Raw genomic sequence first — 24,471 nt, 5'->3', positions numbered from 1 at the left:
GGGCTGAGCTCCGGAGAATCTTTTGCTCTCCAGGAGCTCGGAGGTGGCGCCCACGAGGTGGATTAGCCACGTGAAGGACATGCACAGAGTTGACAATAGAGGACATTCAGTCACAGGCAGACAGGAAGGGGGCGAAGATGAATAAAGAAGAAAGGGAACAAAAGCACAGTTGGACAGGTACGCAATCGCGGGCAGACGTCCACGAGCTGGAAAAGGATGGACAGGAAGGTCGCACGACCACAAACACCGGGCCACCAAGCGCAGAGAGAGAGAGACGGATGCAAAGGAAGTACGCAGACGGCTAGGTGGGAGGTGGGAGGCTAGGTGGGAGGTGGGAGGCTCGGCGGACAGGGATGGGCTCAGGTGATGCCTCAGATCCCCGAAGGGCGCTGCGGGGAAGGGACTAAGCTCAAGCACCCGGCTCTGCCTTCCAGGCCCTGCCCATCTTCCTTCTCACTGTCTGCTGCAGAGGGGCCAGGCGCCAGGCTGGAAGAGCTAGGTGTCCTCCTGGATGTGCACCTTGGTCAGGGGCTCGGGAGTCACCCCTCCCCCCCCCCGGGGTCACATTCACTTCAGCTCGCAGACGTGTATTATTAGGTCTGAGGTCTCGCTTCTTTCTCACTCATCCCCCACTTTCGTACACGTTTCTCGGGGACCGGCTCTTATTGGGGGGGTGTTTTATTCCAATTCCCGGTTTCAGGCGTCTCGGGAGCTGCGTCTGTTCATTCAGAGATCACTTTCCCTTTAAGCGATTTTCCCCATCAGCCACCTTCGCAGACTCCCTCTCCTTCCCGACATCGCTTGCAGTTTCTAAGAGCACTACATCTCCCATCAACCTTAGCGCCCAAGCGGCTACCCTAGGGAACTTCAAGTACCGAAGTGCTCTCCTACCCGTCTCCGTGACTACTGCGGTGACCGATGGGGCTTGTAGTCCCCTGGGAATTGCCAGAAGCCCAGAGAAACTACTAATCCCAGGAGTCCTCGCGTCAGAGGCGGGTTTCCCTCCTGGCTCACTGCGCGACCCTTAATCCTCCCTCGGACTCTAACTCCCGCCGTGCCATGCGCTGAGCTCCCGGCGGCGGAGAATGGAGTTGTGGCCAAAGTGTCCTCTGGGAGTTGTAGTTTCCATCTTGATGAGGCGAGGAGGAGGCGGAGTGACTCGGCGGCCATTAGCTGTGTGTAGTTGCCCGGGACTGGGAGCTTAAGTGAAGAGGGAAGCCTTACTCGGTGGAAATCTACCGTGGCCATGGGCTCCTGCCGGGGCTAGCCCCAGAGTACGGAGAAGGCGGGCTTTTCGGTGCCCCGCCCCGCCCAGTGGCGGGGCCCACTAGGCCTCCGGGCATCCCCGGTCTCAAGTAGGCCTCGTCTGCCGGCAAGGGCGCCCCAAAGGCGGGAGGCGCCATGTCGCTGGTTGCTTACGCCAGCAGCGATGAGAGTGAGCCGGATGAGGCCGAGCCGGAGCCGGAGGAGGAGGAGGCGGCGGCCCCTACATCTGGGCCCACTTTAGGGGGCTTGTTCGCTTCTCTCCCCGCACCCAAGGGCCCGGCCTTGCTGCCTCCGCCCCCCCAGATGCTGGCCCCAGCCTTTCCCCCGCCGCTGTTGCTGCCCCCGCCCGCCGGGGACCCCCGGCTCCAGCCTCCGCCGCCCTTGCCCTTCGGCCTGGGAGGCTTCCCCCCACCTCCGGGCGTGAGCCCGGCTGAGGCGGCGGGAGTTGGGGAGGGGCTGGGGTTGGGGCTGCCTTCGCCCCGGGGCCCTGGCCTCGGCCTGCCCCCCTCCATGGGCGGTGCCGGGCCCCCCCTGGGCCTTCCCAAGCCAAAGAAGAGGACGGAGCCCGTGAAGATCGCGGCGCCGGAGCTGCGTCAGGGGGATGTGAGTATCCGGGGGGGGCAGCCCCGCACGGCCCCTCGGGGTCGGGCTGGGGCCGGGCTGTGCGCGGCGCCTGGGAGGTTCCGGGACTGCCTCCCGTACCTGCGGCCTCCTGCTGCCGCGCGATCGTGGAGCAAGCTCGTCAACTTTGGCATGTGTCCGTGCGCGTTTCTGGAAGCTGGACCCGCGTGCGGAAGGGCCACAGAAGGTCCCCTGGCGCTGACAGGCCCGGCCCGCCGCCCTGCGTTCCGCTCCCCCTGTTGCATGTGCACCACGGGCCGCTTTTCACTTTTCTTACCCCGAGAACAGCATGAGATCTGGCGCCCGAAGAAGTGACAGGAGACAGGATTCCTGAGCCCCTGCTGGACATTTGGGGCGCACTCTTCCCCTGGCATCCAACCTCAAACCATCAGGGTCTGAAGGAAAAGAATAGGCATCCCAGGTCCTGTGTTGGAGGGAAGAAATGGAGTGTGTGTTGAGTGCAGAGCAGTAGCCCGGCATCGGCCCTTCCTTTCCATTATTGCAGAACTCCGGGAGGTACCATTCTAGTTTTCACAGAGGAGAAGCCGACGTCCGCTGTGTGAGATCTTACCTGCAAAAGGACACAGTGGAGGTGAAGAGCTGGGTCGGTCATCTCCAGGTCCGTGCCTCGGTTTCCCCATTTAGGTATTGCCATGCCACGTGAGTTAGCACGCTTGGGTCCTATTTCTAGAAGAGGCAGCCAGTCTGTATGTTGGAGCAGAAAACAGAAGGCCTTTTCTGGGGTGAGCACTTCGGGAATAAAGGAGACATGAAGCCTGCGGGCAGGTGGCGTTTTAGGGTTATCCCGAGTTCTTTCCTTTCTCTTTTCTGAAAAGTTGTTTGGTCAGGCCTTCGCTCCCCTTTGGTGACCTTCGGAGAGAAGCTTATTTTTGCTCTTGCCTTTCTGCAGGCTTCCAGCTCTGGCTCGGGGCCGTGTCCGTGTTTGGTCTCGCTGGTCCCTCAGCTTCTTCCCCAGGCAGCCTGCCATTCCCTCCTTCACCTCCTTTGGAAGACAGGTGCTCAGTGAGGACGTCCCGGGCTGCCCACTTGCACTGCAGCCTCCCGTCCTCCTCTTCTGTCTCCCCGAACTCGCCACCGTTAAACATGCACTGGGTTTTATTGCTTCTGTCCTTCCACTAGTGTGCAAGCCCCACGAGAGCAGGGCTGGCTGCTTATTGTGTCCACCACTATATTCCTCCAGGTTAAAACTGCTTGGCACCTGCTGAGCACTGCCTGAATGTTTTCTAAGTGAATGAGCTCGGATGAATGTGGACTATTCATAAAAAGGAGGTTCCAGAATCTGCCTCACTGTTTTGTTCCAAACTTTCTTCCACATTATTTCCTCCTTCTTTCTCACTTGAGTCCGCCGTTTCTGTGTACAGGATCCAGAGCAGCCTTCTGTCGCTTTGCTGAAACTTACTTGGGCCTTGATTTAATCTAAGCAAAGAAAAGTCCCTGAATAAGACAAAAATAGGTTCATTACCTCAGCCTTCTCTTTTTTGTCCTCTTCACGTTTCTCTCCACCGTGTTTGTGTCGGAGTAAGTGTGATGTCTGGGGGAGGTGGCGCTTTGGGTCAGGTGGCCCCCTGCCCCGTGACAGCGGAGAAGCCCATTTCCAGGTCTGCGAAGGCAGCCTTAGAAAACGTAGCTGGTAGAGGTCGTGGAACCTCCCGGTCAGGCTGGCTCAGGTGGCAGGTCTCACTCAGGACTGCTCAGTCTGTCCCTCCTCTGTCAGTGGAGCTCACGAAATTCCTGAGGTGAACAGTGACGCGATCGTTGGAGAGAGCCAGGTCCGAGCCCTTAGCTTCTCCAGTTCCTGTTTTCGTCCTGCCTGGGTTGGTGGTGGTCCTGCGGGAAGGTGGGGAAGGTGGCCTCGGAGAGTTGGGATGGCCAGGTGAGGGCAGCCGTTGTCCCCGCGGGTTCTGAGCATGTCTGCTTCTAAGCTCTGTGTCCTGCATCTAGTAGGCTCTGAGTACACATCTGAAGAAATGAATGAGGTTTCCTTAAGTGCCTTCCCTTCAGGGTTTGGTGTTGAAGTAGAAGTAACTCTAAACTCTTGTTCGTTCATTCATTCCTTCATTCCTTCCTTCAGTACGAAGCTGCTTGTCTGTGCCAGGAGCCGAGAGTACAGGGGTGAACGTGATCGGCTCTGCCTACAAGGACCTCACGGTCTACTGGAGGAGACTGACAAGGAGGTAGATTTTAGGTCAGTCAGAAGAACTGCGTGAGAGCTGGTGCTGTGGAGGGTGCGCATGGCGGGCACTAACCCAGTCTAGAAGTTGGGGAGGCTTCCAGAGGGAGGAGATGTCGGAACAGAGATGAGAAAAGTGAGTAGGAGGGAGCCAGAGAAAGGGGGGTGCTGTGCGGAGGAGCACGTCAGGTTGCGGGGCAGACTGTTGCAGGGGGCGCGGCGGTGAGAGAGTGACAGTGCCTCGGGGGCACCTGACGTGAGTGAAGCGCTGGAGCCTGGGGAAGGGGGCGCGTGGGCCTTGGGCGCCACAGAAAGGCCTTAGTACGTGACCCTGGGGTAGTGAAGCGCCCTCAAAGGCCAAGCAAGGATTCTCTGGTCGCAGAGTGGCAAAGACCTGCGGGGAGCAAGACTGGCGGGCGCAGTGCGAGAGAGGGTGCCGGCCTGGGCGCAGGGGTGCAGGTCTGTTCGGGGGGCACAAGTGGCCAGTCGGTCTAGGCCATTGATGGGATGGCCTGGGTGCAGGCCAGGATTCAAGGTTGACCCCTGTCTTTTAGCTCAAGCAGCTGGGAGGGTAGTGGTGCCATTTACTGAGGGAATATAGGAAACAGGGCAGATTGGGGGTTAGGTGGATTTAATTGGTTGCAAGTATCAGGAAGCACCTCAAGGTAGCTTGAATGGTAACGCATCATAAATATACCGAGGTGCCTTGCGAAGGGCCTGGAGTCAGGAATTGGAGGTCTGTCAGGGAGCCACGCAGCTCTTTGCAGGTTCGATCCATCCTTCTTTGTCTGCAGAGCGATTTTCTCTGCTCCTCAGCCTTCCCCACGGGGGAACGATGGCCACCCACAGCCCCCACCTTCTTGTTTTGTAGTTCCTTTTAGCGAGCAGCCCAGATGGAACTACATTCTTAGTCCCAGTTCTGGTTTTCCACAAGGGAGCACATGGTCGGTCTGCTCTGGGTCAGCTCCTCAGCCAGCCACAGTCAGGGGGCAGGCAGTGTCCAGTTCTTTGTCCAGGTCAGCTTTCCAGTTACGTGAGGGAGCAGGAGTGACCCACAAAACGGGGGATCGCCTCCTCCTTTTTCCTTATCTCCTTGCTCCGACCCAAGCTACCTCCAGGCATTGGTTGATCGTTGATTTCCTGGACTTAGGGGATGCAGACTTGTAAAATCAGGATACAGAAAGTCAGTATTAGAAAAGTCAGTCTGCTGTAAGAGTTTTCGGTCTCAGGATGTGCATTTCAGAGCAAACACATTTCAGGGTTATCTGGATTAGTATTACTGTACTTTTCAGATCATTTACCCAGATAGTGGAAAATTGGCAGCTGTGAGATGGGAGGTTTCACTCATTTTGGTCATTTCTGTTAAGCAAGCAAGCAGGCAAGCAAGAGTTGACGGCAGCAGACAGAGCATAGTCTCGGCCCTCTGTCGGGAGGGAAGGAGCGCAGACATTTGTGGGGCACCTGTCGAGCGGCCAGCTCAGCATTGTCCCTGGTTTACAGATGAACTAGTTGAGAGAACAGAGGTGATGGGTCTAAAATCCCGGTTTGGCAGTGGCAGGAGTCCTGTTTGACCGCAGGGCTGTGTTGTTCTGTCGTGGAGCCTGTGGGAGAGGGAGCCCCGAGCTGCTGCAGGCTCGGGGGAGGAGGCCCCGCTCGAACTGAAGGGCACGTGTCCGCACCAGATCCCGGAGACCAAAGAGGGAAACGAGTTGATGAATCTGACTAATTGGGATAATAGCAGCGAGGAGTGTAGGAGTGTAGTAGTGATTCGAGTTTGGAGCCCGGGGGGCTCTGTGCTTGGGCCCTTACTTCCTCCTTGGCTCCTGGCCCTGGCAGCTAGTGATTGCTTTTTGGAGAGGGAGTCTGTCAGAACCAGAGCCTGAGGAGATAAGAGGGAGGCTGCCGCGGGCAGGGAGGCTCCGATAGACGAGCAGATCCCACCGGGCCCGGCTTAATGGAAAATGTCTGTTTCCGTTCTTGCTCAGCAGTCTCTGGTGCGTGCGTCTTGTCATTCTTGGCAGCTGGAGCGGAGAGGACAGTGGTGGCCATTGAGGCCCAGGCTCTTGTGAGGCCAAGAAGAAATAGATTACTTTCTTCTTAAGGCACAACCAGTACGTGCCTCTAAAGCCCCGGAGGGCCTGTTCTGGCCGGGCCCTGGTGCTCTGGGGTCTCGGACATCACCCCGTCTCTGGGACTGATGGAGTTGACTCCGGAGCCTTCCTGGGGAGTCCTCCTGTGGAAGACAGTTTGGCAGTTCCTCAAAAAGTTACTTAGAATTACTCTGTAATCCAGCAGTTTCTTTTTTTTTTTTCTTTAAAAAAATTTTTTTAAGCAAGCTCTACACTCCACGTGGGGCTCGAACTCACAACCCTGAGATCCAGAGTCGTGTCCTCTACCGGCTGAGCCGGGCGCCCCTCTCGTCCAGCGGTTTGAGTCCTAGGTGGAAGGAGCTGGGAGCCCGACTCAGACACACCTGCACACGCGCGTCCCCAGCAGCCGTGGGTGACGAGCAGCATGTTGTCCAGCCTGAGGAAGGGAGTAAACGCTGCTGGTGTACGGCAGGGGCACTCAGTGAGGCTGGCCGGCTCCAGTGGGGCGCAGGCTGCGCGGCCCCCGCTGGGTGTTGGGAGGCACTCGCGGTGCGTGTTCGCACACACGGAGGGGAGAGGAGCGCTGCCCCGGAGGCTGGAGGGCGGGGGGTGGGCCATGGGTCCCTGTGGTTCAGGAGGTACAGACTTTCTGTCTGGGGTGACGGAAAGTTCCAGAAATGGACGGTGGTGATGGTGGTACAGCGCGGTGAGTACACTTAATGCCACTGAGTTGCTCACTGAAAAATGGTTAAAATGGCACATTTTATGTTCTGTATGTTTTGCTGGGATAAAGGAGAAAACCCCGGTGTGTTTCTGTCCCTGTCCCCGTCAAGGAAGTTCTCCTTGGGTCTAAATTAAATGCTGTGTGCCGGGGCTGAGCCCATCACCTCCAGCAGGATCTCCAGGGTTCCTCTGCAGGGCTCCGATGGGAGCCCCCGGCTCCGGGAGACTGGGGGGCGATGGCGCATCTCTTAGCCTGTGCCTCGCCCGCCCCCCCCGCACTCACTGGCGCTCTGCTGGCTGAAATGGGTTTTCTTTGTAGCTCTCCTGTTTCCTGTTAGTGTTTAGTCCCCCCCCCTCCCCCGCCTCCCCAGCCACGGGGGCTTCACGTGGCCTCTGAGCCTCCACAGTGAGTCCGGGAGCTCTGTGTGGCCGCCTGCTTCTAGGGCAGGGTTGGCGCGAGTTCGTGTGAGGGGCAGGGGCGGTTTTCCTCCCTCCGCGCCCCTGGACCCCCTGGACTTGCCCTGTGGCCCTGATGTGGTTCCGAATGTCCCTGAGGCCTGTTTGTCAGCTTTCAGGGCAGAGACTTCTCTCTGTCCCTCCCTCAGAGACGGATGGTCAGGACTTCACAGGGGTCAGGGCTCGGCGCACTTGGGAGGTTCTGACTGGGGTGCTGTGTTTTGGGGGGTCTGCCCTAGCTCGTGCGCGTCACGGGATGGCTTTTAAGGCAGTTTGGTGGGTTAGGACCCGGTGTTACGAGAGAGGGGGTGATCTTGAGGGCCCGTCGCAGCTTCCTGAATCCAGGAACAGCAAGCCGTTCCTAAAGTCTGTACAGGTGTGTAGTTTTGTGCTTTCAAACTGGAAACTTAGGCTGTCAGTACAGTGGGAACAGTGTGTGCCGTTTGAGAGAGAAATGGCATTTCCTCGGCGCGCCCCTGGCCTCCAGCGACCAACAGTCAGGCTCATGGTAGCCTCGTTCTGTTTGTCACAGGATCTGAAGAATAGGAACATGCTTGTACGGTTTTATGGATGTCATCGTCTTAAACTTGGCTAAGATTTGTTTTCAGATTGTTGCAGTTGAACCTGTATGTAAGGTGTTGAAGTTAAGTTGTGCCCCCGGGCCTCGCAACCGCTCTGCGCCCCGCAGTGAGGTGGTTCTTTGTGGTCTGCGGGAGGAGACAGGGCTTCACGGTCAGAAGGCAGGGGGTGGTCAGGAGTCTCCGAGGCACTGGGAGTCCGGGGCTTTGGGCTGTTTCTTCGGTTGAGTTTGACATCTTGCAGGCCAGAGAGAGTGATAATCCCTGAACTCTGCCTAGAAGTTTAATTATGTACATCTTCGTGGCCAGTAGCTCGTGCAGTCTTGGTTGTGACGTGTGTGTTATTTCCAATGGCTTGGGGGTGGCAGATAAGTAGCAAAGCCGAGACTCAAACTTGTATTTCTGATTTCGTGTCTGTGCTCTCGTCTGCATCACGCGGAGTCTCGCGGGGCGTGCTCGCTGTGGCTCTGGGGCCTGGGCAAGCACGGATGGCCGGGCATGCTGTCCCTGCAGAGATGTGGGAGCAGAGCGGGTGCAGGGCCTGGTTCTGCTGTGTTCTAGCTGCTGTTTAACCTCAGCAAGTCTCACCTCCCTTACCCGCAAAATTGAGGCGGTAACATCTGTCGGGAAGTGTTGCCAGGAGGACTAAGTGAAGCATCGTGAGTTGCTGGCCACCTAGACGACTGTCCTTCCCTTTACGGCCTCTTCCCTTATCCCCCACATTTAAGTACCAGGACAGACTCCCCTTACGGGTTTCGTCATACGTATGCATCCGGCAGCAGTTAGTGATGGAAATCGTTGCGCGCACAGACTCCTGTGAGGCGGTCTTCAACTATATGGTGGAAAAGGCGAGGATATGAATGAGAATAATGTCACATTCAGGGCCGTCTAGGTGGCTCAGTCGGTTGAGCGTCCAGCTCTTGGTTTCAGCTCAGGTCATGATCTCAGGGTCGTAAGATCAAGCCCCGCGTCGGGCTTCGAGCTGAGCATGTAGTCTGCTTGAGGTTCTCTCTCGCCCTCCGCTCCTCCCTCCCCCCATGTCATGTGTGCTCTCTCTCAATTAAATTAATATAATTTTTAAAAAAATAAAAAAAAGATGTCACATTCACAGAGCAAGCACAAGTGGATCAGGGTTAGCATGATGCCACCCCAAACAAGTGAGTTATGCAGGGACACGGTGAAAGAGAGCACGGTGAGTCACCAGGAAGATTCTCGGGACTTTGGCGTCAGGAGTCCAGAGCGCAGACGCAGGAGAGTACCTGGCGGCTGAGATACAGGCACAGGGATGGGGTGCTAAGGTGAGGCCCCCACATGCAAGAAGGAAATGTAAGACCAGCAGATCTTTGAGGGGATGTTTGAACCACACTTGATGTCCTTATGTTTGTTTGTTTATTTATTTATTGAGACAGAGAGAGATCGAGGGAGAGAGAGGCAGAGGGAGAGGGAGAACCTCAAGCAGGCTCCAAGAGCCCGACGGTGGGGAGGATGGGGGGACTCGATCTCTTGACCCCAAGATCATGACCTGGCTGAAACCAAGAGTCGGAAGCTTAACCAACTGCACCACCCAGACGCCCTTTGATGTCCTTATGTTTTACCGCCTTCGTTGCAGTTACTGGGGTGCTTGTCATTATTCTTACTGGACCGAAAGTTTCTTGAGGGCAGGGACTTCTTTCATGTCACAGCACACACACAAAATCTTTGAAGCACACCGGGGTGAATGGTCTGGAGGCACTCCCTGCCCCGGGCCCTGCCTGGTGCCTGTGGGCAGAGTGGATCCGCATTGTCTTGCCTGGGAAGTTCTGTCTACATACGGAGCACGGTGTGCTGCATAGAGTAGGTTCTCGCTTACTGTGAGGTCCTCGTAGCCGATGAGCCCAAGAAGGAACTTGTGGGGTAGGAGGGTCAGTTGAGAAAGTCAGGCAGAGGGTTTGAGTTCTTGCAGAATCTTGGAGGTGAACGGGTCTTAGAGGACCATTATGTGCAGATGCCCAAACCAAGGCCCCAAGAATAAACGGAAGGCTTTCAGGGTTCTTGGCTCGGGGATTAACTCTTTATTTTTAAAGATTTTATTTATTTATTTGACAGAGAGAGACAGAGCGAGAGAGGGAACACAAGCAGGGGGAGTGGGAGAGGGAGAAGCAGGCTTCCCGCGGAGCAGGGAGCCTGATGCGGGGCTCGATCCCAGGACCCTGGGATCATGGCCTGAGCCGAAGGAAGACGCTTAATGACTGAGCCACCCAGGAGCCCCGGGGATTAACTTTTTAAAATAGAGTGGTAGGGCACCTGGGTGGCTCAGTTGGTTAAGCAACTGCCTTCGGCTCAGGTCATGATCCCGGAGTCCTGGGATCACGTCCCACATCGGGCTCCCTGCTCGGCGAGGGGTCTGCTTCTCCCTCTGACCCTCCCCCCTCTCATGCTCTCTCTGTCTCTCATTGTCTCTCTCACAAATAAATAAAATCTTAAAAAAAAATTAAAAAATAAATCAGAGTGGTAAAGCTTGCTGTTCATATGCCTCGCACCTTTCTGAGAGGATGCTCAGGAGCTGGTGCTGAGCGGCACGTTCAGGTTGTTTTCAGTGTGAGAGCTTGTATTAGGAACGGTCCCGGTGAGTCAGAGGGTAACATAAGTGGCCTCCTGTCTTGTCCCAGGCGCTCCCCACTGGCTTGCTTTCTTCCTGGACACGAACAACTCTGTCTGGCAGACAGTAGATCATACTTGGAGAGAGAATGGATTTCTCCAATGGCTTTGACCTTTAATGCCGCACAGAAGAGTAGTTAACACACCACTTACTCCCGCCGGACTTCCTGGGCCGTGTGGTTATGTAGTCTGGATGAGTGGTTTCAGAAGTGAGGCTGAGGTGGGGGGCGATTGTGGGCCAAATCCCATTCATCTTCTCATGGACAGATTTATAAGGAGAAGAACGGGCATAACCTTTTCTTTGCACCAGGTCTAAATGGGAGGAAAGAGTTCTACTTTGACGGAATAGAAATTGATGCAAGAAAGCCATGCAACAGGTGTGGGGCAGGAGAATGAGTGGCCTGGGGAGGTGGGCACTTCCCCCTTCCTCTGACGTCTCAGGCTGGAGGGGAGCTCAGCCCTCGGGCACTCGGTGGGGCAGGGGGCAAGATGCTGGCGCCCTGGGTGGCCCTCCTCCCATGCCCCTCATCCGACCCAGTGCTTCCTCTGCTGCCCTCATGCAGGAAGGCCTTATTCCGTTTCTTTTTCTCTTAGTCAGATTCCGAGGAAGATGAGCCTTCCAAGAAGAAAACTGTCCTTCAGGTAAGCTTCGTGACGTGGCAGAAGCCACCTCTTCTCTTTCCCTGCAGCTTCCTGAAAGCGGGAGTTACGACGCCTGGCAGTTTCCACAGCGCGCTTAGAGCAGATGCAAGTGCTGGAGGACCGACTGTTCCCGGGTGGTTTTGTGTTTCTGGGTGACACCAGCCCTTGTGCTCCCTGCCCTCCCCTCACTGCTCCTGGGGCAGGCGGGGGCGGGCCGGGGGACGTGGAAACCAACGGATGAGTTACATTTCTGCTCCAGGGATTATGTAGGAAGGTAGAGTAGAGGGAACGGATCGGTCAAAACCATGTGAGGGAACATCTGTATTTTAAAATGCTCCATCTTCTTCCCATCTCATGTTTTTTTTTTTTTGAAAAAAAATTTTTTTTAAGATTTTATTTATTTATTTGACAGAGAGAGACACACCAAGAGAGGGAACACAAGCAGGGGAAGTGGGAGAGGGAGAAGCAGGCTTCCCGCTGAGCAGGGAGCCCGATGCGGGGCTCGATCCCAGGATCCTGGGATCATGACCTGAGCTGAAGGCAGATGCTTAATGACTGAGCCACCCAGGCGCCCCTTCCCGTCTCATTTTTAACCTGGAAAATAAACACTTAAATAGCATTTACTGTGTACCAGGCACTGTTCTGAGCGCTTTACTAGCATTTACTTGATTTAATCCTCCAAGTGGTGCTGAAGGCCTAGTGTCTTCATCACGCTCACATCCTGCCTGAGGAACCGGGAGCTGAAGGCGCTCGCCCTGGATCAGGTGGCGAGCGGGGCAGGGCTGGGGGTCTGACTCGCTTTCTGACTGTAGAGTCCAGGCCTGGCCCTGCTGTACTTGGCTCCTGTTCCAGAATTGTGACCAGAAGTCCTCAACCAGACAGCGCCGGGTGATTCCCCCTTGTCCCAGTGCCTCGATTCCGGCCCCTGGGAGTTTCTTCCTGTTCTGCTCCGTACTCGGGGACTTATATGCTCTCTGATCTCATGGATCATATGTCTCAGGAGAAGCAAAAGCAAAAGTGGTCCTGGCTCTCTGAGGTTGTTCTCTCGTGACTCAGGTATATGATGCTGAAGCTGCCCCCTGCCCTAAGTCTGCTGAGGTGTCACTTCCATCGCTGGGAGGCCCGACCCAGTCACGTGGGAGTGAGAACCGGCACTGGGAGAGCAACCTTGTGGCCCCTTGTGGGGGGTGATGGGGGAGGAGCCACTGCACACACTGGCAGCTGAGGCCGCTGAGGCCGCTGGAGGCCAGCTCTCCGTTACCAGAATGGCTTCCTGGAGGAGGTGGATGGCAGCCCTAGTCATGGGAGGGCACTGGCTCAGAAGGCCTCGGGAGGCAAGAGCAGCCTTCCAAGCTGGCAGGAAGGGGTGGGTGGATAGAGAGCTCAGCTGGGGGCAGAGTGGGGCGCTGCGGGGGGCTGTGGCTGTGACCCCAGATATCACCTGAGAAGTCGGACGCCTCAGGGTAGCCTGAGCAGGTGCTCCACATGGCGCCTCGGCCCGGTCCCTACACGCTTGATTCTCTGCAGCCTGCCGGGACACACAGCAGGGAGGGGGCCCACTCGTCAGATGAACACTCCTGCCTGCCTGACTCATGGGCTCTACTTCACTTGCTCCAGGCGTTGCTTGGCCAAGGGGCTGAAGTATACTAGTCCTCCAGGACAGGGGCGTAGTGACCTTATTCCATTCTCCTTTTTCTTTCTTTTTTAAGATTTTATTTACTTATTTGAGAGAGACAGAGTGAGAGAGCACGAGCAGAGGAAAGGAGCAGAAGTAGAGGGAGAAACAGACTCCCTGCTGAGCAGGGAGCCCGATGTAGGACTCGATTCCAGGACCCTGAGATCATGACCTGAGCTTAACTGACAGAGCCACCCAGGCGCCCCTCCATTCTCCTTTTTCAAACAGACGTCTCCCTCAACCCTACAGTTAGGCCAAGCTGGCCCTGTAGCACACACAACGCAGAATGGGAGAGATTTTATGTGTAGTAGGAACTCTGAGAGGGCTGAGCCAGTTAGCTTACAAATGGAGAAGTTAAATGCTTGCCTGGGGCATAAGCTGAATATACCACATCTATAGGGTTTTCCTTGGGCAGGAGAGAGGACTTTGGGCAACAGAAATGGATGTCTTTTGGACAGAGCCTTGTTTTTGACTTTGAGTAGCAATTCAAAGGAAGCAGAGGGTTCCTATGTTAAGAGGAACCTTCAAGACATGGAGAGAGGTAGAGCGGTCAGCTGGAGAGGGCCCTGGGCTGTTTGGGAAGAAAGATGATGTGGGATTAAGAGCATCATATCTGAGACGCTGAACTCTAGGAAACAAATGGAGGGTTGCTGGAAGGGAGGGGATGGAAGGATGGGGTAACTGGGTGGTGGGCATTAAGGAGGGCACTTGAAGTAATGAGCACTGGGTGTTGATTGCAATTGATGAATCACTAAATTCTACCTCCCAAACTAATAATACCATATATGTTAATTAATTTGAATTTAAATAAAAATTAAAAAAGAGGACCATATTTGCCAAAAACAGAGAATCAGGGAAGGCTCTGTGACAGAGGGCAGGGGAGCTGGCTTGGTATGGAGCCAAGGAGGACAGGGATGGCATCTTACCTTGGGAGAAGCAGCTAGCAGAAGGGCCTGGGGTGGGAGGAGTCAAGCCCAGTTGGATGAGTCAAGTGGGCAGAGGTAGGAAGGAAGCAAGGGCTGGTAAGGTTGTAGGCGGAGCGCCTGTCTGTAACTCTTGTTCTTGATGTCGATAATACAGATCACAAGATCTCACTTGTCCCATTTTTTCCCTCCTTCCCCAAACCTGCGCTCACCAGGGATCCGGCGAGGGGACTGGTCTGTCTGCCCTGCTTCCCCAACCTAAAAACCTGACGGTGAAAGAGACTAACCGGTTGCTCCTTCCGCACGCCTTCTCCCGGAGACCCTCGGATGGCTCCTCTGGCACCAAGCCCTCCAGACAGGCCTCTAAGCCCAAGCCCTGTCCCCCGGCCTCTGTCGTGGGCACCACAACCACCACCCCGTCACCCTCTGCCATCAAGGCTGCCGCCAAGAGCGCTGCCCTGCAGGTGACGAAGCAGATCACGCAAGAGGAGGACGACAGTGATGAGGAAGTAGCCCCCGAGAACTTTTTCTCCCTCCCTGACAAGGCTGAGCCGTCTGGAGTTGAGCCATACCCTTACCCCGTCCCCACTGTCCCTGAAGAGCTGCCTCCAGGCACGGAACCAGAGCCGGCCTTCCAGGACGATGCAGCCAATGCTCCCCTTGAATTCAAGATGGCAGCGGGCTCCAGTGGGGCCCCTTGGATGCCTAAGCCTGGGGACGACTACAGCTACAATCAGTTTTCCACATATGGCGATGCCAATGCCGCTGGTGCTTATTATCAGGTGGGTATGAGCCATGGGGGGCAGGCCAGGGCTCGGTGGAGGGTGGCGGCTGGGGAGAGCCGTGAGCCGGTGGTACAGCCTCTCTGCTGTCACTTTGAATTGACGTCTTCTGGGGTCTTGATTTTCCTGTGCATATCGGGCCTCGAAACATGCTGCCTTTGTTCTGAACCATGTGGGTCTAAAATTGCCTGAGCCTTGAGGTCTGATATAACTGACAGCTCTATTCTGAAAACCAGCCCTCGTTGTAGGAGCTGGTGAGGGGGGAGGAAGAAGGCGGAAGAGGGGGGCCCTCTAGTCTGGGAGATCCAAGGTGGCCTCATGGGGATGAGGGAGCTGGAGGTGGGATGCACCGAGAGCAGGACGGGAGAGGAAGGGCCGAGGGCCAGGGGGATCTGGATAGTTGACACAACAGGGAAGAGGGAGAAGGGAGAAGGCGGGAGACCGAGCCCTGGGAGGTTGGAAGGGTGGAGGCACCTGCCCTGGGGAGCCAGGGGGCCGTAATTTGTGTTGTGAGAGAGAGTGGGGTCCAGGGTTAGTTTGGGCTTTGAATCGCATGCTGTGTGAGTCCGAGCAGCTTCCTCAGCTGTGCAAGGGGCGTAATAGCGGTGGCCTTCTGGTGTCGCTGGGCCATCCCATCAACTTAGCGTGGTGCCTGGGACAGCAAATGCCCAGTAAATGGTTGCGGTGACTTTTTATCCAGGCGCCATTTGGAGAAGCTACTTAGCTTTGCTGTGGGTGGCGTGAGAGAGAATATAGCATGCCAGGTTGTGAGTGGGTTTAGGAGATTTTCCTGGCAGCCAGAGTGTCCTGGGTGGAGAGGGCTCCAGGGCTTGGGGACTCTTGGCAGGGCTCCTGGTTGAGCAGGGGCAGCTGGTGGCAGTTTTCCTTGCAAGACTAAGTCTCCTTGGACCACTGTGATTCTCTGAACCGCCAGCATTAATCTTCAGCCTGGGCATGGGTAAGGACCCATAGTGGGTGGGCTTTGGGGGGACCCTGTTCTTTTTTTTTAAGATTTTATTCCTCTGACAGCACAAGCAGGCAGAGCTGCAGGCAGAGGGAGAGGGAGAAGCAGGCTTCCCACGGAGCAGGGAGCCTGATGCGGGGCTTGATCCCAGGACCCCGGGACCACGACCCGAGCCGAAGGCAGATGCCCAACCGACTGAGCCACCCAGGCTCCCCAACAATTTCTAAATATTTGTATTTCCTAAATATTTGCTGTTGAGCCTCAGTGTATCCTGTAGGCCGATCGGGGACAATATATCTCCCTTCAACATTGTTAGAAGGAAGGAGGAGGAAGATAAGAGTGTTTTGACCTCTTTAGCCAAAAAAAAAAAAAAAAAGCCATTTAAATGAATATCAGGCATTCTGTATCCATTTATAAACTCCACTGAGGCAGTCTGGGCACATGAAAGCATGTTACATACACTCGGGGACCCTGCAGTTGCATGTATCTTACTGTGAATACTTTCATAGAAAATTGTGTTCCAGTCATTCTGGATTTTCATGTATTTTATTGGTTGATGTTAAACTTTATTTTCCATTTAGCTCACCAAAAAGTGAATGTTCTTAGAGGGGCATTTTCTGGAGCTTGGGCAAAAGTGGAAGAATTGGGAGAAGGTATGCACAGGGAGGACACCCGTTTCTCAGCCGGAGGGCCGCCTCTCCCCCTGGCCTCCTGGGGTCCCTCTTCCTCTGGGATCCACAGTGCTTGTGACAGCTCACCTCTCAGGCCGGTCCTCAGATTCCTGAGCTAAGTGTGTGGTAACACACACCTGGCTTTTTCCCTTCTAGCCAGTGATTTTATCTCCTGTTCTCATGCAAGCGGAGTTGACACACAGTGTTAACGTTAGTTTTAGGTGTATGGTAATTTATGTTCTGTGCGAGATCAGCACCCTCCCCGCCTGTTGCAGGCAGTGTCCTTGTGTCCAGAGGCCGTGAAGAAGACGAGGAGCGGGAATGGTGTGCTCTCACACCTCTTCCCTGCTCACAGGGAGCTTGCTGCGGCCTCTGGAGGAGCACGGGGCTGGGGGGGTGCCTGCAGGGGGCAGGACGGATGAGGGAGGGGCTGAGGGGCGGGGGCGGGGCCGAGGAGGAGCGGGGCGGAGGGCGGGGCCGAGGGGAGCAGGGGCGAGGCCGAGGCCCTGTAGCTCAGGGCTTGGGAATCCCCTCCGGAAGCGGCTGAGGAGGCAGGGTGTGAATTGAAGCAGGAGAGAACGTCTTATTTCTTGTCACCCTTCCCTAAAATACGTCCTCCAGTCCGGATGGTGCGGATGAGAAAAGCCGCACACTGCCCTTGAGTCCAGCATGGCGTCCGCGGCTTCAGCTGGCGGCCGCGTCCTTGGCGGGGCGCCCTCTCCCCGCAGCGCGAGGCCGCTGGCCGCCGCGCCTCACTTGCGTGTTTCCCCCGCTCTTGGCTGCAGGATTACTACAGTGGTGGCTACTACCCTGCCCAGGACCCGGCCCTGGGCCCCCCCCAGGAAATCGCCCCAGACGCCTCCTTCATCGATGACGAAGCAGTAAGTTAAAGCGGGGGGACCGTCTCTGACCCGTGGACTCCAGGTTTCAAGTCTGAAACTAAAAACCGTTTTTAACTGTATTCAGTGAGGATTCACATACCTGAGAAGCTCCAACGCGTAGGGGCTTAGAGCAGAGAAGCGAATGTTTTTCCTCCTCAAAGAGCGGGGAGGCAGGCAGGCCCGCGGGCCGGTCCCCCTGACAAGTAGTTTGCTGTCCCCGGTTGTGGCCTTCCTTCCGGCCCGCCCGGGCAGCTGAGGCGGCCGGTGCGGAAACGCCGAGGAAGGACGCCTTCCCGCGCCGCCCAGGGGACCTCCCCAGAGGTGTCGCGAGCACTCCCACTCTGTCTCACTGACTAGAGCCGGGTCACGCGGCCACACGTGCTTGCAGGGGAGCGGGGTGGGGGGGCGCGTGCGTAGCCAGACTGGCGCCCGTTCGCGGGGAGGGATTTGGGGCGGGAAGAGCAGCCACCGCGAATATGCCCGGTGCTCCACACTCCGGGTCCCCTGCTGCCGAGCTCCCTAGGCCCCGCACAAGCAGAGGTGAAGCCGCGCGTCCTGTGCCGTCGGGCTGTGTGACGATGGAAAGTGGTGTTCTCTCCGCAGCGAGGTCGTGGCCCGTTAGGAGGGGGTTGGAAGAATCCGGGGCGCTACCTCTTTACATGCAGGTTCTTGTGAAAAATAACTGTCTGCTCACCTCTTCACAGAAGGGTGTCCATCCCTCTGCATTTTGCCTCCTGTGGTTAATGTTGTGTTCATCGGCTCCCCTGTGGGTATATCCTCGGCCAGTTCCGTAGTTAGGCCCTTTCTGTCCCCTGCCTAGGAGGCAGCAGAGAGCTCATCCTGTGCGGAAAGTTCGTTTTTTGTGGGTGGAGTGCCCCTCAGAGCCTCGCTAATAATGCTCACACCAGGACCTGGGTTCCACGCAAGTCTCTGAGTGTTTTGTTTTGTTTTTCCCTAAATGTTTTTATTTATTAGAGAGAGAGAACGAGCAGTGGGGAGGGGCAGAGGGAGAGGGAGAAGCAGACTCCCCACTGAGCAGGGAGCCCGACCTGGGGCTGGAATTCCAGGACCCTGAGATCGCGACCTGAACCGAAATCGAGAGTCGGACACTTAACCAACTGAGCCACCCAGGCACCCCTGAGTGCTTTTCTTTTTTTTTTTTAAGATTTTATTTATTTGTGAGAGAGAGAAGGAGAGACAGAGAGCATGAGAGGGAGGAGGGTCAGAGGGAGAAGCAGACTCCCTGCTGAGCAGGGAGCCTGATGTGGGACTCGATCCCGGGACTCCAGGATCATGACCTGAGCCGAAGGCAGTCGCTTAACGAACTGAGCCGCCCAGGCGCCCCGAGTGGTTTTCATTAGAGTCCCCACCCACACTACCTTCCAGGCACATCTTTGGGTGACTTTGATGTGATCTGCATTTTTGGTGAGGAGGGACAGGAGAGAGTAGCAGTCTCTTAGAAAATTTGCCAGGCCTTTCTTACGAGACTCCTCTCCCCAGTTCCCTCTCTGGGTCCACTCTGGTGTGGGGTCTGCTGATTTTGTGATACCAAACCCATGAGAAGGAGCAGACGTGTGAAAACCAAGTTTTAGAGGAGAAATCCTAGATTTTTTTTTTCCAGCCTGAATTCTTTTTTTTTTTTTTTTTTAATATTTTATTTATTTATTTGACAGAGAGAGACACAGCGAGAGAGGGAACACAAGCAGGGGGAGTGGGAGAGGGAGAAGCAGGCTTCCCACCGAGCAGGGAGCCCGATGCGGGGCTCGATCCCAGGACCCTGGGATCATGACCTGAGCCGAAGGCAGACGCTTAACGACTGAGCCACCCAGGCGCCCCAGCCTGAATTCTTAATTTGAAAATTGTATACCGTCCTTTTAGGTAGATACAATGTATGTATAATTTGAGTACAAATTCCTAGCAGTGATCCCCTGCACTCACTCATGTTTGGGAGTGCTGCCTTGGCCTCCCTTTCCCTGAGGGCAGGAGAACTTCTGAGAAGCAGCCTTTCATATGGCATCAGGGGAGCTTGGTAGGGGTGGGGTGAAAAGGGGTATTACATGGGGGGGTCGGGGAATTGGGGGCGCAGTGGGGGTGGGAAGTCACAAAACCATTCCATAAATTCTGGATTGTTAGTGACATCCCCTGATCTCCCACCCAGAGCTCCTACTTCTGCTTTATTTTCCCTTTTCCAGTTTAAGCGGCTGCAGGGCAAGAGGAACCGAGGGAGAGAGGAGGTCAACTTTGTGGAGATCAAAGGTGATGACCAGCTCAGTGGGGCCCAGCAGTGGATGACCAAGTCATTGACAGAAGAGAAAACCATGAAGTCATTCAGCAAAGTAAGTGGGAAGGTCTGTTGTGTGGCCCCAAAGCAAAATCTAGGCCTACCCCTGTCCTGACTCCACACCCGATTGTTACTGCCCCAGCACCTTTCACACGTGCCTGCTGCCCGAGCTATGGGGTGTGCGCCAAGCCTCACGGATGCAACCTCTGCCTTCAGAACTTCGCAGCACTTTGCTTTCCATCTGGGTGGTGGAGTCTGGTTGCTGAAATTGAGCAGTTGGAGCAGTTTCCCATCCTGCACTTGGGAAGAGCTTTGGTATATTGTGGCTGCTTCCCTCGCTGGACGGAGCCCGCAGCTGCTCTGCCCTCTGTCTACGGTCAGATCCCTCCTCCGTCTGTTCGAGCTGGGGCCTGGCTCAGCACGTCTTTGAGGTGTGGGCATAACAGCAGAGTCCTGGGGGCTTAGCATCTGCGTGCACAACCCCTCCTCTCTGCTTTCTTTCTGTTATTTATTGTAGCCAGCTGTGGGCTTTTCAGATGCTTTATTCCTCACGCTTCCCACACCGAGCTCCTGCCTTTCCGTGTTCATTTTCTTCAGTGTGATGAACCCCTCTCCACCTAGTAGCTGAGTACAGCAAATGTGGACATTTATGAGCCTGCCACAGGGGGGTAATGTGGGGAAGCCCTGGATTTGAGCCCAGCACCAGCAAGGCCAAGGTCGGGCATCTTATTCCCTTTTCCTCCCCCCGACTTTCTCTGCTTTGTTCTGTGGCCACAGATGGCCATCTGAGCCCCAGCCGTTTGTTTTCACTGAATGCTGGCGGTCATACGGGACAGAGCAAAGGATTGTGGTTAGATCAGCATAGATCCATCACTGTTTCCTGGAAAAACCACTTAGGAGAGCACGCTCTCCTGACTATGGGTCGAGAAGCATCATCGCATAGTAATGGCGCTCCCCGCGGGCCGGGGGTGGTTGATGTTTGCTGTCTTGGATGGTCACGTTAAGTGATGTCGCACAGCAGCAAGGAGTTGCGAGTTTGCTGTTTTCCTGGGTCTGGGTTCTCTTTGCACCATTTCCTTGTATTAAAGCTAGATCTTTTATTTATTTATTCATTTTTAAAGATTTTATTTATTTCACAGAGATAGCGAGAGCAGGAACACAAGCAGGGGAAGTGGGAGAGGGAGAAGCAGGCTTCCTGCTGAGCAGGGAGCCCGATGTGGGGCTCGATCCCAGGACCCTGGGATCATGACCTGAGCCTAAGGCAGACGCTTAACGACTGAGCCACCCAGGCACCCTTAAAGCTAGATTTTTTAAAAAGAAGAAAAAGATACGGGTCCTGTCCTTGAGGCGTTTACAGCGGAGCTGCGAGAGAGACATCAGGACGCTTGAGTGTTGACGAGGGATGACAGGCATGCTGAGGACACTCCAGAGAGGAGTGCTGGGAGCTGGGTGGGGCTGATTAGGAAGCTTCTGGTCTGAGACAGCTCTGGCGTAGGGCAGGAAGACCACAGGACCAATATCGACTTTGGCAGTAAAGCGTTTGCATCAGAGCTCGGTTAGGGCTTCAGTGCAGTTACAGGCCAAGGCTGAAAGATTGGAGACAGGTGGGATGACAGTGGAAATTTGAATTGCAGGGTCTCTGTACGCACCGACGGGAGAAGGGAACAGATGAGGGGCCCGGGGGGACGGGCAGGGCTGTGAGAGGGTCTGGAGGGACGGAGGTCACCTGTCCCCTGGAACGGACGCAGTTTTAGACCCCTGCAGGCACTAGCTGGCATCAAGTGTCCACTGTGGGCAGAGCCCTGTGCTTGTTGCGGGGGTGGGGTGGGGTTACCAAAGAAATGAAAGACAGTCCTGACCTCAAAGTAGTTCCAGTCCAGTAGGGATATTAGCAGCCTATTTCAGGCAGGTCTTCTGAGCCTGGGTTTTTTGCATAATGGCTTTAATAAAAACTGTTTTGTAAGTATATAAACCTAAAAATAGCTCCAAGCTGACTTTTCTCCCCCAGGATTTGGGCTGTGGGTTGGTTTTTCAGTCCCCAGCCTTGCACCGTCTGGGCACTTGAGATACTTCTACTTTTCTTCCTGTGGCTTAATGATTGTGTTTTCTTCCCTCGCAGAAGAAAGGTGAGCAGCCAACAGGCCAGCAGCGGCGGAAGCACCAGATCACGTACCTGATCCATCAGGTGAGAGGGCTGGGGGCCTGGGCCTGAGGCTCGCAGGGCCCTGAAAGCCTGGGAGAGTGCTGGCCAGGCCCCGCCCAGGCGGGAGTGTCTCACGCCGCCTAGGCCACGGCGGATTCTCCACATGGCCACTAGGGGGAGATGTGTCCTTCAGAATCACCCACGGCGCTCCTGCCTCACTTCCCCGAAGACTCAAGTGCAAATAATTTAGACATTGAAACGTAAACGCAGAGAGCAGTGAAGTGGTTTCTCATATGGTTCTTTTAAAGAGCTAGTTTATCAAAAATAAACATCAAGCTTACCGAGGGATTTAAGAAACTATTTTAAAGAAAAGGATTGGTTCACCTGCTTTTATTCAAAATATCCACCTGATAAGGAAGTTGGTTTTGTTTTTTTTTTATAAAGATTTCATTTACTTATTTAACAGAGAGATAGCGAGAGCAGGAACACAAGCAGGGGGAGTGGGAGAGGGAGAAGCAGGCTTCCTGCCAAGCAGGGAGCCCGATGCGGGACTCGATCCCAGGACCCTGGGATCATGACCTGAGCCGAAGGCAGACGCTTAATGACTGAGCCACCCAGGCGCCCTGGTTTTGTTTTTTTAAGATTTTATTTATTTATTTGAGAGAGAGCGCGTGAGCGAGCATACCAGCAAGGGGAGAAGCGGAGGGGGAGGGGCAGAGGGAGAGAGAATCCCAAGCTGACTCCGTGCTCAGCGAGGAGCCTGATACGGGGCTCCATCCCATGACCCTGAGATCATGATCTGAGCTGAAATCAAGAGTGGGACACTTAACCGACGAGCCACCCAGGCGCCCCAGGAGGTTGGCTTTGTATTCTCCACTTCTGTGGCAGGAAATATCAACACGATAATTAAAAATCACAGATAATCCAAAAATGTCTTTTGGAATTAGAATGTTACTTATCTGATAGGACCCAGCAACTTTGAAATACTCATTTAATCATTAAACAGACATGTTTTTGAGACCTACTGTACTGCACGCTGTCCTGGCCCTTTCCCTGGGGGCGCACCTGCTGCCCGTGGATTTCAGTGGGAAATCTGCTTTCATTGTTCCCTTCATGGTTTTATCTTTTTTTTTCAGGGACCCCCTTGTGTCCTACCCTATTTTGTTTTTTGTAGGGAAAGGATTTGAGGGTAGGAACATCTTTCAAACCCAAACTCTTAATCCCTGCCCTTCATCCAGGGGAGATGAGCAGGCATCCATTAACTCTTGTGGGGTGGGGTCAACGAGCCCTTCTTTAGGGTGGTGCTCGTTCACTCCCCAGGTGCCACACTGAGGTCAGCAGAGGAAAGTCTCAGTTCTGGTACCTTCCAGTCTGTTTGCCACAGCTTCTGTTTGCGCTGGAGAGAGGTGTGAATTTCTCGGGTACCACATCCACCGTATTCAGCACAACAGCAAAACTGCATACCCTGATGTAGCTATTGTGGGGGTGGTGTCCTGTGTGGCCCTGTCCACGTCTTGAGGCCGTCCTCCCCAGTCCTCCCCCATCATCCACAGTCCTCTACTGTCCTCTCCTCCATGTCTCCTCCCGTTGGCTGGTCAGGCATCCAAGGCATCTGATTTGTCTTCCTTTCAGATGCATACTCTAGCTCTCCTTTGTCCATTTTCCACTTGAGTGATTCAGTTTTAATTCCAGCAGGTGAGGGACCAGGATTCTTTTTTTTTTTTAATTATTTTATTTTTATATGTTTCTTTTTAAAGATTTTATTTATTTATTTGAGAGAGAGAGCATACAAGCATGGGAGAGAGGTAGAGGGAGAAGTAGATTCCCCACTGAACAGGGAGCCCAATGCAGGACTCGATCCCAGGACCCCGGGATCATGACCTGAGCTGAAGGCAGACGCTTCACCAACTGAGCCACCCAGGCGCCCCTATTTTATTTTTAAGTAATCTCTACACCCCACGTGGGGTTTGAACTCCTGAGATCAAGAGTGGCATGCTCCTTCAACTGAGCTGGCCAGGTGCCCCAGGACCAGGATTCTTGAGTTTTTATTCTGCTTCAACCCTGTTGGCCCCCAGGGAGATGCTGTCAGCTTTCCCGAAGAGATGTTTCTTCTCTGCTTTCCCAGGGTCTTCCCCTTCTTCTTAAATAAGAGAAAATGAAGTCTTTCAGGGGATTTGCTATTTTGCCATACCTGTTCCAGGGGAGAAAGATGTTAGATTGGGAAGCTTGCAGAGGCGAGCGAGAGGCTCCTCAGCACCCCATTCGGCTCACCACACCCGTGTCCCTTGCCACAGGCTAAGGAGCGGGAGCTGGAGCTGAAGAACACCTGGTCGGAGAACAAACTCAGCCGTCGGCAGACCCAAGCCAAGTATGGATTCTAGGGCTCTGGACCTGACCGTTTCTGGGGCTCCTGCCGCCTGGCGCCTGGCCTCACTTCGGGGACCCCGCTGCTCCAAGCCCAGGGTCTCTATCCCTGAGGACCCGGCCCTCGCCTCTGCGAGAATGAACACATTTGATAGATTTTTCTTAACAAAAGTTAGAAAATTCAGCTCCTCTGTCTTGGAGCTAGCAAAGACTCAAGCGATGCTTCAGATGGGGCTCTGAGTTCCTGGATGGGAGTGGGGCTCCCTGGTGGGTGTGATGAAATGGGGAGCCCCTCTCTCCACTTTTTTTTTTTTTTTTTAAACCAGGGATGTCTGTTGAAATAAAACATTCAGTCTGACAGACGTTGCTTGCCCTAACCCCTTTCCTACTTTTTAGTGTGGTCTCGTTTTTCCATTCTGGATCTTTCTCACTTGTTCTCCCGTTCCTGGATCTGACATTACCCTTGTGTAGAGCACCCTCCGAACCGTCATGAGCTGCCTCAGCGATGGCTTTGCCTTTTCCTCTGTGTCCACCTTCTAAGCTGGGTTCACGGCCATCGAAGACCCTAGGAATTATGTGTACA

At 54.8% G+C, this 24,471-nt stretch overlaps 1 protein-coding gene across 1 annotated transcript; it reads left to right on the top strand.

The window, feature by feature from the left end:
- Positions 1 to 1,166: 1,166 nt before the first annotated feature.
- Positions 1,167 to 24,276, top strand: PRCC (proline rich mitotic checkpoint control factor). Its single transcript, XM_081825410.1, has 7 exons — positions 1,167 to 1,869; positions 11,157 to 11,204; positions 14,018 to 14,584; positions 17,005 to 17,100; positions 19,293 to 19,436; positions 21,501 to 21,566; positions 23,819 to 24,276. Exons 1-7 carry the CDS (start codon positions 1,402 to 1,404, stop codon positions 23,903 to 23,905), a joined length of 1,476 nt encoding a protein of 491 aa, XP_081681536.1. The 5' UTR covers positions 1,167 to 1,401; the 3' UTR covers positions 23,906 to 24,276.
- Positions 24,277 to 24,471: the final 195 nt, after the last annotated feature.

This window comes from Leptonychotes weddellii, chromosome 6, assembly GCF_054177405.1.
Source record: "Leptonychotes weddellii isolate Sample4059 chromosome 6, ASM5417740v2, whole genome shotgun sequence".
Lineage (NCBI taxonomy): Eukaryota > Metazoa > Chordata > Mammalia > Carnivora > Phocidae > Leptonychotes > Leptonychotes weddellii.
The sequence above is the reverse complement of the archived record's forward strand: the minus strand, read 5'-3'. Positions and strand labels throughout refer to the sequence as shown.